The sequence below is a fragment of the Littorina saxatilis genome, linkage group LG2, assembly GCF_037325665.1.
Source record: "Littorina saxatilis isolate snail1 linkage group LG2, US_GU_Lsax_2.0, whole genome shotgun sequence".
NCBI lineage: Eukaryota > Metazoa > Mollusca > Gastropoda > Littorinimorpha > Littorinidae > Littorina > Littorina saxatilis.
Genome location: NC_090246.1, coordinates 23,260,045 through 23,272,598, shown reverse-complemented (window position 1 = coordinate 23,272,598; position 12,554 = coordinate 23,260,045). Strand labels below are relative to the sequence as shown.

At 40.6% G+C, this 12,554-nt stretch overlaps 1 protein-coding gene across 1 annotated transcript in view; it reads left to right on the top strand.

Annotated features, from left to right (window-relative positions):
• LOC138958522 (AN1-type zinc finger protein 4-like) overlaps positions 1 to 12,554 on the top strand; it is a 21,639-nt gene extending 9,085 nt beyond the window's left edge. Inside the window, exons 4-7 of the mRNA XM_070329713.1 lie at positions 6,755 to 6,893; positions 7,212 to 8,123; positions 8,876 to 9,024; positions 9,444 to 12,554. Of these exons, the coding sequence (XP_070185814.1) occupies positions 6,755 to 6,893; positions 7,212 to 8,123; positions 8,876 to 9,024; positions 9,444 to 9,579 (1,336 nt within the window). The 3' untranslated portion in view covers positions 9,580 to 12,554. The remainder of the gene's footprint in view (positions 1 to 6,754; positions 6,894 to 7,211; positions 8,124 to 8,875; positions 9,025 to 9,443) is intronic.

Below are 12,554 nucleotides of genomic sequence, written 5' to 3'. Positions count from 1 at the left end.
GCTGGTGTTTGCAAGTGTGTGTCCTGAAAAAACAATTTTTAGCTGAAAATAATAATATGATAACAGATGATTTTGGTTCATATAGAGATTGAGAAGGGCATGTACGTCAGATCAGTACTGCTGTGCGGCATGATTTTAATCAATAAAATAAAAAGTTCCCCCTGAAAGGGCATTGAGGTTAGAAATTACAAACAACTTGTGCACACAATTATTCATTGCCTGTGTTCAAAACAGAGAGCTTTACCATTAGCAAGGGCTTGACACTTTTTTTGTTGGGCTGCAGAGTTTAAAGGTGGCTTAATTATGTTTTCCTAATTTTCTTTTTCTGCACAATCTGATTGCATAAAGGCTATTTTGCAACCGATCACTCGTGTGGAAGGAACAGTGCTTTGGAGATTAGCATGAGCAACCTAACGCCACAGGTGTTCTGCTATGAGACGTGATCTGTGCTGCTGTTAGTTGAGATTAACTTTTGGCACCTGCCTTAGGAAGGTGCGAGAAAATAGGGGAAGCTAGCTTGCTAAACATTTAAATTGGATGTTGTCAATGGTAATGACGGCTTGAAAAGTTAATATGCTTTTGGCGGAGATGTTCATGACCGCATCTTAAAAGAGAAATGTTTGAGTTTGTTGTCATTCTCTTCAATTGCATATGGTTGATGTTGAAAGATGACTGTGGCTGTCTTGTTGGAACAGGGCAAGGATCAGCATGAGATACGCCACTGAATGGATTTTCTATAAAATCAGAAGATATAACTTGTACTTGGCTGTCACTTGTCATTTGTTACCAGTGATTCTAGGTTTGCAATTAATGTCCTAAAGATGTCCAGTGGTTATGAACTTTCTGTTTGCTGAGTGATGCTGTGTTTTACATCAGGGATGCACACTTTCATTCATTTGTTTTAAAATCATCTTCTTCTTACATATGTAGAATGATATGTCAAGCTAGACACATATTCACAACAAAAGCAAACAAACAAACAAAAAGGCTTGACTGGCTTTATCAAACTTCAAGGGGTGACTTGACTAGCTCCCTCTCACAATGACGAATCATTTATGATTTAATGAATAAAAACTGGAGATGGACACATGGGTTAAAGGCACGCTCAGCCTCCCGTAAACTATCAGTTTTTATTCACAGACACTGTCAGGCTTTTACACACAGTACAAACACCCTTTCGTTTAAACACTCACCACTTGAGAACATCCTAGGTGCCCTCTGTAAAGAGCAAGCATTTTTCAAAGAATTTAGTTTTGCGTGGCCAGCCGGAATTACCATTAACACAATTGGACGCCTCGTTTTGGCGCTAGATCTAACTTTTAAATTCTAAATAATGAATTGACAGCTTGTAACACAAACATTCTTAAATCATAAAAGAAATCTTTTTTCATCAAGACAAGATCAGTACAATTTGAAGTTTTGAAAGTTTGAAAAAAGGGTAGGCACGCCACGCAAAGTCGTGTTTGCCCAAGCAGACGAATTATCTGCATAGCGCTTACTTCATTGAAGCCAACTGCCGCTGATAAGTTTGTGTGACTCGCAGCAGTTTGTTGCATTTCAGATTCAGAGGTACACACTAGCGTGCTAATGCAGATACAGCGAGTCGCATTGAAATCACAAACTGACAACTAAATTGTGAAAAAAGGGAAAGTGGATCACACGGGTCCATAATGGCTCAGGGGTTAGATAAACCACGAAAACTGGTGTGGGGTTTACGCAAGCTAAATAGCCATTCAAACGAACTGTGTCATTTAATGCTACTAAATGCCATTGCAAGTGTGTTCCATAAGGTTAGAAATGCTTTTTTCATGGGAAGATTTAAATCGTTCTGTAAACCATTTGAGGCAGACTAGGTCTTTAATCACAGACTTGCTTACATATCAAGTCTGTTACACATACTTTCTAATGCACTTTTAGCTTATTCAGAAAATGGCTAAACTACACATAATTTAAGTCAGGAAGTTTTTTGTTAATGTCTGACTTGCAACCAGAACAATTATATCTATTTCAAAATATAATGAGTCAGCAGCTGATGGCCTGAATGCCTAGCTAGCTAACCCTTATTTTGCTCATTAATACAAATACAGAAACTGTTAATCATATGGCTTGCAAGACCGATCAATTCATAGAGTATTGTGACCAGGAAGCGTGTTACTTTTCAAGCAAATTGCAAGTGCATGTAGCTTGATTATGCTGACAAATGCCCACATTACATGTACCCACCAAATGTGTATCACCCAGGCTAGGTTTACTCTGTTTGACGTGTGTTTTGTTTGCAAACATAAAAGGTTAACACCACAATTGTCGCTTTGTTTAGTCTTCTTCTTCTTCTTCTTGGCGTTCGCAGAGGTTACACAATCAGTCCAGCACTGGTGATAAATGTTGTCGTTTTCTCCAACTCCTGTCGACTGCCGTATAGTTTGGTCTGCAAGGGAGTTGGTGACGGCCACACTTCTTTTCGTTCCTCATCTAGTAAGGGACATCGCTGTAAGATGTGTTCCGCTGTTTGGTCCTCTTGACCGCAGGCACAGGTTGGTGATGGCGCCAGCTTGAACTTTCGGTTCATGTGAGCATTGAGCTTTGTTTAGTAACATGGTATCTTATCAATGTAAGTCCAGACTGAAAGCCGTTATATTACTTTACAGTGGTGAGACTGTTTCTCCTTGTGGGTTTTTTTTCAATCAACCTTGATGGTTGTCTGCTAATGCTAGCCAGTAGGGCTGACTTGTAACGGTTGTCACTAAGTCGAGGGCAGTCAACCTTTACGTCAGAGATCAGCGGTGGCAAAATTCAGCGATTAGCGGTGTTGATAAACCACCTTAGCAGTGACGGTTAATCCTTTAAGTCATGCTGCTGGTGCTTGTGCACAGGGCTGAAAGTAATCAGTGACTCATGCTCATTATCTGCTAGTCACAATATCCTGATGAGCTTTTTTTGTTTGACTGTAGTGTTTACAAGTCATGACATCCTGCTTAAATTTGTTGCCCCAAGTTCAGATTTTACATACCATAGCACACTGTTGTATTCTGTGCAAAAGTCCTTGCATTCAAACTCGTTTGCATTCTTGTCAGTGTTATCAAAGCTGAAGAATGTACTATAATGTCCACCCTTGAGGGTCATAAGACTGAGACTGATACTCTGCTTTGTTTCAATTTCTAACAAGACTTTTTGTTATCCCAGATGGAAAATCAGCTAGGCAAGTTGTGTGTATGTGTTTGTGTGTGTGTGTTTGGGTATGTGGCCGGATCTGTACCATACCTGTCAAGTACTTTTGGCCTCTGACCATAGTAAATGGCATAAGAAACCATAGTTGGGGATCAAAAACCATAGTTAATGCGTGGATCAGGATGTGGTTAAACGCACAAATTCAACTTCTCACGCATACACACTAAACCAATCAGATTGTTTTTCGCAAACTAAAAGTAAAACACATAAATTCCTTTCTACACAAACTGCTCTTTATTTACATGTAATACATTTACACTGCACTCTTGTTCATTCATTTTTTTTGTCACTTGTCACTTGTCACTTGTGTTCTTTGTTGTATTCATCTGTGCAAATCTTTGCTTTGTCAATCATGCTGCCAGTCACCTTAAAATCATGGCAGCATGCATCAGAGTTAATTTTGACCTGTAAGAAGGCAGTCAGTGTGTCAGCTCCCAGACTGTGATCCAGCACTTGAAGGTGTTGCAGGGTTTGACTGCCAAATGGAAATTTATTCAACATTTTCCTCACACAGGCCACGTAGACCTGGCGCACATCATGCCAGAACTTATGTTGTGTGGCTGGTGAAAGCTCCTCCTCAGAAAAGAATGAACGGCAGTCCATGCCAGCAAAAAAAAAAAAAAAAAAAATTTTTTAAATGCTGAAAATGCGTATGGTTTGAGGTATACGACGTAGGACCCAAAAAACACCGAAAAACCGTAAGAATTACGCAGAATGCGTAGGACTTGACAGGTATGTGTCTGTACACGCACTGAGCAATGTTTCAGCTTAGCAAATAAACTGATTTAATTATTTTTACTATGTATTCTAGTTGGTCTCGCTAATACTTCTGTTTTAATGTGCATATAGATAAAGGTATAATGGAAGAGCAGATGCTGTTATTTATCAGTATTTTCAGTCCTTGAATTACCTCTGTACTCTGACAGTTGAAGGAAATATGCAAGGTTTGCATGTTTCATGAGCAAAATGCCCAAGGCAGTATAGCAGAAGTGGTGAGAAGGAATAGCAAGACAAAGATGACTGAATTTTAAGAAAACGTTGCTTGTGTTCTCAATGGAGGAACTGTGGCCTCATGGGGTAAAAAGCAATCATTCGATTCATTAGATAAACAAGCAAAGTTTGTTCGGGCATTCTTAAAGCTGTGGTTTTGAAGGTGAACCCCACGGTAGGGCTTATCATTGTGGACACACAAGAATTCATGGAGTACTTTGGTCACAAGGGTGTCATGGCTCATTTCATGGCGTTTACAAGTGGCAGGAACATAATAACAAGTGTTATTCTTTTTGGTTTTGAGTACTTTTGTAATTGCTTATCAACTACATTTTATGGATAAGAATCTTCACATCATATATGCTTCACAACATCCCTCTGAAAGATGCTTGAGACATACTTAAAATGTGATAATTGTTTATATTGGCGCATATATATTGTTTTTTATTAGAATTTTTTCCCAGAGCTAATTTTATGTTATTTGGCATGGTAAGCATTGAATCTAATCGTCAGCAATTCAACAGATCATAATTGAGTGAATGAAGGATGCAATATGTTTTGTTCATAAAACCCTCTTATATCCATCAAGCCTGAAACCATTGGCAAGTTGATCATTTGTGTACAGTAGGGTGAGGTTGACCTACAAGCGATAAAGGAACCCTGTGTGGTGAGACTCCATTGATTATAAGGCACTGACTGTGAGAGATAAGCAGGAAACCCTAGGTGGGTAGCCCTGTGTTGTTGGAGTGGGTCAGATTGGCCCAACAAAACCTGAGACCCCCTTGGTTAGCTGTGCCAGCTTGATCCCCTGGTCAAACACACTGTAACGCAGACCTGTAAGCCTTCACTTGGCTGCATGCAAACTGGCGCCTTTGGTGTTGCCTAAACATGTATTTTGCAAACTTTTTAAGCCTTTGTGCTAGCTGTCTTCAGTTTACCTGATACTTCATGTGCCTGTAGTGTTATTTGTGACTGGTAATCCCTCTGTTTCTGTCCAGTCATTCTGGCCTCTGTTTATGTTGGGTCATACTAGTCTGTTGACTTGTCAAAGTAGGTTGCATAAAATGTATTTGGTCAGTTGGGTTTGGTAATAGGGTAGAGTGTGACTGCGTGTGGACCTGTATAGTGTTATGTGGTAACACTCAGTCTAACTGACGTCATGCATAATCCAGTGTTTCTGTTAATTCTGAGTGTTGACAGAGTTGTTGTGGAATGAATGTAATTACACGTGAACAGTAGTGGGAAGGATCCAAGATAGATTTGATGTAAGGTAAACTCATAACAGATACACTAAGTGAGATCGAGAGTAAACAGCCTCACATGACATCATTTGCCATTAAGTGGGTTTTGTCTCAATTAAAGCACAAAGGCAAACAAAAACATTGTAACTGGTGTTTCAGGGGAGCGGCTTAGTCACAATTCGTTTGCAAATGAACAAAACAAGGAGGAAAGAAAAGCTCCTCCTGAAAACTTGCTCTGCTGTTCAAATAAAGCAAGCATTATAGTTTCTTGGGCATAACAATAGCCGGGGGGGGGGGGGGGGGGTATGGAGGATTAGCAAAGTACATTATGTACGCGGTTGGAGTAAATCATGCTATGTGAGTGTTTATTCATATTGCCTGCTGTATGTTTTGTGAGCAATAAGTCATTTAACTCCAGATATGAAGGTTTGAACCCATTAATATGTGTGCAGAAAAAAGGGGGTAGGGGGCTGTATGTTATTGGAAAGTAAAAACAATGTGCAAGCCACATTGATGGGGTGTTTTGTATACTTTTGAAATAAAGTTCATGCACTCTTGGGCAAACAGACATACAAAAGACTCAGACACACACAGACATGCAATCACACACAGACACACACAGACACACACACATACACATACACACACACACACACACACACACACATACAGACACACACACGCACAGAGATTGTTTTTCTGTGCAGGGTTTCCTAATTGGAGTTTAAGTTTTGTGTAATTCAACGCGGAAAAGGTTGCCAACACAAGTTTCTTCTGTTAGGGGGATGCCTTCATACAATTATTAGCAGAAAGAATCTTGGACTGGCCAGGAGCACTGTATTTAAAAAAAAAGTTCTCAGTTCCTGTTGCGATGTTGTAAAGTTTGCATTGATTGGGTTCTTTTCATTTCAATTTTCATTACTTTTTAGTCCAATCACTTGGAAATTCGGGTCACTTCCTCCCAGCAGTGGAAAGCTAGCAGCAACAGAGTCACACTACCCAGGTGTGTGTGTGTGTGTGTTTAGATGTAATCAGCCACCTGCACTTATGGTAAAATGACCAAGGTCGTTTACGTGCTACAATGAAGACACATCAAGGTGGAACAAGGACATCGTCTCTGAATCTGCAAATAAAGTTGACGTATGTCCGTCCCGGTTTAGAACCTGGGACCCTAGGATCACAGCTCCCGTGCTCTACCAACTGAGCTAACCCCTCTCCCCCCATCCCCCCCTATTTGAACAAGATACATATATATATATATCCTTTGAAATGATGAAAATTGTGGTTTTTGTTTGCAGTACTTCCGTTTACAACCTCAATGAAGAGGAGGAAGAAGAGGAGGTGCCTACGAAAGAGAAGGTGGAGGAGAACGACAAGATGAAAGAGAAGCTGGAACAACTTCGAGTCAACATGGAGAAAATGAGCCTTACCAGAAAGGTTGGTCCACACTTCAAATGGTTGAACATTGTGAATTTGGTTTAAAATAAATAAAAATAATTAACATTTTAAAAATAAATACAAGAAAGGTTTAGTTTGTGGAAAGTTTAACTGCAGACAAAATGAGAGATTGATTGAAGCTTCTCGATCTGTGCATCTTTAAAGTGGATGAACAAGATACACAACAGACAAATAAGGAGAGGGTTAAGACTTAGCTTGGGATATTGTGGCCTTTGTGAAAAGTGATGTTTAGGTTGAGGGCACTTTTGTAAATGTGTACTATGAGTCCAGTAACTCATTCTTTGTGTCATGTTGCAGAAACGGCCAAAGCCTCCAGCGTCCGGGAGAGGGTCTGCAGCTGGCAGGGGTTCAACACACTCAGGGAGTCGCTCGGGGACACGTGTGCGACTACGCGGGATCAACAGCAGCGGCCGGCCATTGAGCCGCACGCTCAACAAAAACGCCTGCCTGCCACCAGTGGGACACTCATTTGGCGCTCAGGCAGCCTCCCTCAGCACTTCTACCACAGCGACAGTTGCCGCGGCCCTGGCGGCTGTCTCTCCTGGTGCAGCGTCTTCCTCACACAGCCTGGCCGCTGAGCAGCTGGCAGAAGCAGCGGCAGCAGCAGCAGCACCCTCTGCATCCCTGGAAAGCAGGCGTGACCCCACCTCCATGACCAGCTTGCTTTCCACCACCACCCCAATCCTGCGTCCCTGTCCTTCCGCCGATGAGGCTTCAGGTGGGACAGAGGCTGTGCGAAAGTCCACCAAAGTCAACCTCGCTGCTGGCCCCGGCTCCAACGCCACCTCTTCCGTTTCAGTGCCAAGCAAAGACTCTAGCCCCCTGTTGGCCGCGGAGGCCCTGGTGGCGTCTCCACCCGCAGAGAAGGCGGAAGCCACGGGGATTCTGGAGACCCTGGGGGAGGTCCTCAAGCGCTCCCCGCTCAGCGCCCGCAAGGAGATGACAGTGGAGGGTGGGTTCTCTCGAGGGGGCGGTTTCTCGCGACCGGCCACGTCTACCCGTTTCCATGGGCTGGACCGACGTAAGGAGTTTGCCTTGGAGAGCCTGTCGACCGGGGAGGCTCGCACCATGTCGGGCATCTTGCGGCAGGCGTCCATAGAGAAGCTAGGCACCTCTCACATCGGCAGCCTGGTGTCCAGCGCCAGTAAGTCACGCATGGGCAGCTACTGCATTCAGGATGCTCGCATTCCCACCCCGGAGAGTCGCCTTGTGAGTACCTCAGTCCCTTTGTGGTCATAAGCTTAGTTGGTGTTTTGATACATGTATGCATGTGCCATGTTTTCAGGTGAAAAACTTGTTAATGGTATCATCCCATATTGAACCAGCCAGGTTCAATGACCAACTGCTGTTCCTGATCAACGTCAAGGTTTCTATTGTGTATATTGTCAGGTTATTATAAAGGTGTGACAGGGGAGGCTACCGCTCCTTTCACAGCAGACTCTGCACCCGAGTTGTTGTCCTTTAAGTCAACACCGGTGGATTGTGGAACTCTGTTTGTGATGGGGTCTGGTGGTTTCCGATTGTCTGTATGTTCATGGAAACCTTCGGGTTTGCATAACAGTTTTTATAGGGCTAAGAAATTAGCCCTAACATTTTCAATCCTGTTTGATTGCACTTCGCCTCCCGAGGTAATCGTAGTGTTTCGGCACTCGGTTACAAAGGGACTTTACAATGTCCACTGTAAACAGAACAAAGGTTGGATGCTTGATACTTTTGCAGTTAGATTCTGTGATAAAAAAGAAGGTACAATTTTTTTTTAAATTTTTTTTTATTGTGTGTTAGATGCTAAAGCTGAGCATTGGTCCAAGAACAATTCTCTGATAACAGTTTCAAAAAAATAACACTTAACATTTTCTTTAAAAGAAACCAAAGAAAAACAACCCCCACTAGTTAGCGCATCGACTTTATATGGTTGTTTGTTTTTGACATTTTCATTCATTACGAAACATATTCATTTGCAGTCTGGGAGGCTGCGGGTGTCGGCCAGTCGAGATAATCGTATTATGTCACCAACACATCGATTGCCACCAGTCAAAGCTAAGAAGAAGGCCACAAAGCGATGTTACGTTTGCGGCAAGAAAACAGGACTTGCCACCAGCTATCAATGCAGGTTTGTGTAATAATCAGACCGTGGGAGACATCAAGAGAGTCTGTTGGGCAGTGTGTTGGGTACATGACAAGTAGGCTTTGTTTTTTTGATAGCGCTTCTCTTTTCAGATATTATTGGTTGATTTAAAAGGTTTACCACAAGTTTAGCAAGATGTTTATTTTCTCCTTTGATAAATGAAAAGAAAATCTGCAAGGAGCAAGGGAAAGACAGTACAGTGAACCCCCCTTTTAAAACAGCCCAATTTAAGACTTCCTCGTTTTTAAGACCTTGCTTTTAAGATTTTCTGTTCATAACCTCTGTAAACTTACTCCCAATTTAAGACTCCCTCATTTTTAAGACCTCAGTTTTTCGGATTTTTGGAGTCTTAAAAGGGGGGTTCTACAGTACTGATGATTTTTGTGTTGTGGTCTTCTCCTCAGGTGTGGGAACAACTTCTGTGCCACCCATCGTTATGCAGAGTCCCATGACTGCACCTTTGACTACAAGAGCGAGGGCCGCAAGCTGCTGGAACAAAGCAACCCCGTCGTCAGTGCACCAAAACTGCCCAAAATTTAGCTATCCTTCTTTTTTTTTTTAGCCAGTATGCCCCCATCCCCACCCTGATTTCGCTCTTCAAACCCTTTTGTTATGAGTATATCAAGGGGATATGTTTCATTGTATCTGGAGAATATGGCCCAGGTTGTCATATTGACAGCTTGGTTTACCTCTAACTTTGATCAAGGCATTACAGCTACAGAGATAAGGAGTTCTAGACTAAAACCAAAGATGAGATAATGGTACCCCAATGACTGAGTTCGAGAAGTGAAATTTAAATGCTGTTCTTTACTGTAAGTGGTCAACATTTCACACCCGTGTTGCAGTTTCACTTACTTTGAGTGTGTAGTTGGCAAATGAAATTTAATATCTTTATAAAATCTTGATAATGTCATATATTTTCACCATGGGAACATCTTTTTTATAATGAAATGATTTTAAGCAGAAAAGTTAGCAATTGTTAAACTTTCTTCTTAGTTTTAGTACATGTCGGCATTTAAGTTTTGTCCGTTCTGACCTACATTGCACGATTAATTTTGTTTACACTAAGTGTAATTTTTATTTTTATTAGCTGGAGGTATGACAACTTTTACTAAGTTTGCACTTCTTGTGTATGTTCTTTTCTGTCTTTTTAAAGGAAGTATATTACATTTTATGTAATTATGAACATTTAAAATGCATGAATGAAATGACTTCCTGTATGCTATTTGCTTCACTCTTGTATCTTTTTGAAACACCTTATCACTTTATTTTGTCCATTCATGCAGACAGTAGATGTAGAGTTCCCTGTGGCCTGCACTTCACATTGAATTTGGCTTACAGTTAGAACTGCAATAAATAGTAATCTTGTGTGTGAAACTGGAGAAAATAAAATGAAAAAAAAGCATCAGCTGCAATCAGTTTCTCGGGTTGGATTCCCTAAATTCCAATGATCAATCAGCCCATTCATCGGTTTTATGAAAAAGATAATTTGTAAGCTACCAGAATGCAAAAATAACATGGGATGATATAGATTTTCTATATTTAAGATGCCCTGGGCTTTAAAATTGTAAACAAAAACACTCGACCATGCTTAAAGGACAGAGACAAAACCATGTGGTATTGAACAGATATTTCTGAAACGATACACTTCTTTTTTATAAAACCGTACCATTAGGATGCTATGTGCCATTAGCCTTTTTTCTGTACTTCTCACTTTGAGATAAGACATTCTTCTCTCAGAAGTGCTGTACCAGTCCACTTGGACTCAATGGTCTTTCATTTCTAAATATATTGTGAGAGTAAAGGTAGCATTATGTACACTGCTGGTTAAAATGGCATGAAAGTAGTATTAGACTGTAGATTTTATTTTCGTGGAAAATGATGTGCGTTGATTTGAAAATACCAACAGGTTGTGATTTGAACATTTCTTTCCAGCTGTAGACACCCCTTTTCTCCTCCAAATTCATATTTGTATATACCGTTCAAATCATGTGAGGAAGGGAAACAATTATTATTTCGCCTTCTTTTTTAAGCATTTACTTGTAGCTTGAATTGATTTGTTCTTTTTAAATCCCCTGGATTCCGATGATCAATCAGCCCATTCTTTTTTATGTTCACCTCTACGGGCTAAGTGAGTCCAGGTTTGATTTTACATATGACGTCTTGCTTACTCATCCAAAAACGCAAGCTCATGAGTAAGCTAAGTTAGCACAGAGTGGCGTGTTTTGAAGAGATTGATGTGTGGGCTATCGTACCGTCATGTTTTGTGATTGCTGAATTTGCTCTCTACTATTGAGGCTTTTGTGATGTTTGCTACTACTGGGTTTGCCTTTTGAAGACTTATTTTTTATCATGCTGTATGACAAAGGAAGAAAACTCTGTGTACATATATGATTGAATTTGAAGATTTTTATTCAAGTTTTGAGGCTTCTTTTTTTTTTCAACTAGCTGCTGACAAAAGTTGTTGATATGAAGGCGAGGTTTTGTGTGTGTAAATATGTATGCCAGTGGATGGAACTGTTTTGTGCAACTTGAATCCAGTGTGAGTGAGGTAGGAAGTGTACAGAAATGTGTGAAAGTTTAAACTCATTGAAAGTTTTAAGCCCAAGTCTTCAATTCCTCTGGTGTTATTTGTAAGTAAAATATACAGGATTATTTTATGTTTGCTTATCCTTATACTTCAAAGTGGGTATTGCATTTTAATTAAACTCTAAAATACTTGACCATCAATTGTAATATTGTGTTGTATTTGGAATTTTAAGTTGCATGCAGTGTTATTAGTGAGTGGGAGTGTGGGCAATCATTGCCTTTGCATGGAAGTGTGTGGTTTTGAAATGTTGCAATTGTACATTCCAAACTTGAGAAAATGTAAGTATGCAGTCCTGGCTCATGAAGATTGTTTCTGTGTGAAGACGTGTTCTACTGCTGAAATCCTCAGTTGAGGAAATGTAAAACACAAGTTTGTTGTTACAGATAAAACACTCAAATTTATTACCAATGCAAATGCTGAAAAAGGGATCATCCGGACTTTGCACTACAGTTGTTTTTCATAACTCTGAAACCACATTTATGTGCAGGAAAGTGCATGCAGCATTACAGTCTGTGATGTAGAATGTTGACATTGTGTGTCTGCTCAGGTACGGCCGAGGAAGAAAAGCTGGACTTCATTGCAGTGTCACTATTGGCATTTAGATGAGAGAAAAATTCTTCCTCAGTTCCCTTGTTCTAGCACACGTGATTTTCGTGTGAAGTAGCAGATGTCCTGACTTTTATCTATCTCATCATCACTGATAAAAATTCTGTTTTTCGGGAACCAAAAAATGTCGAAGTAGTGTACCATGTAAAACTTGCCTAAATGGTAATTCATGTTTGAGCGTAATTGCCTGTTTTCAAGGCACTCTTAGCACACAGAAGATAAACGCATCTTCCAAGTCTGTGTTCTGTTTTACTATACTTATCTGTGATTGGATGTTGTGCACTAAAAACTTGTGTCATTAAAGAAAAGTAAGATATGA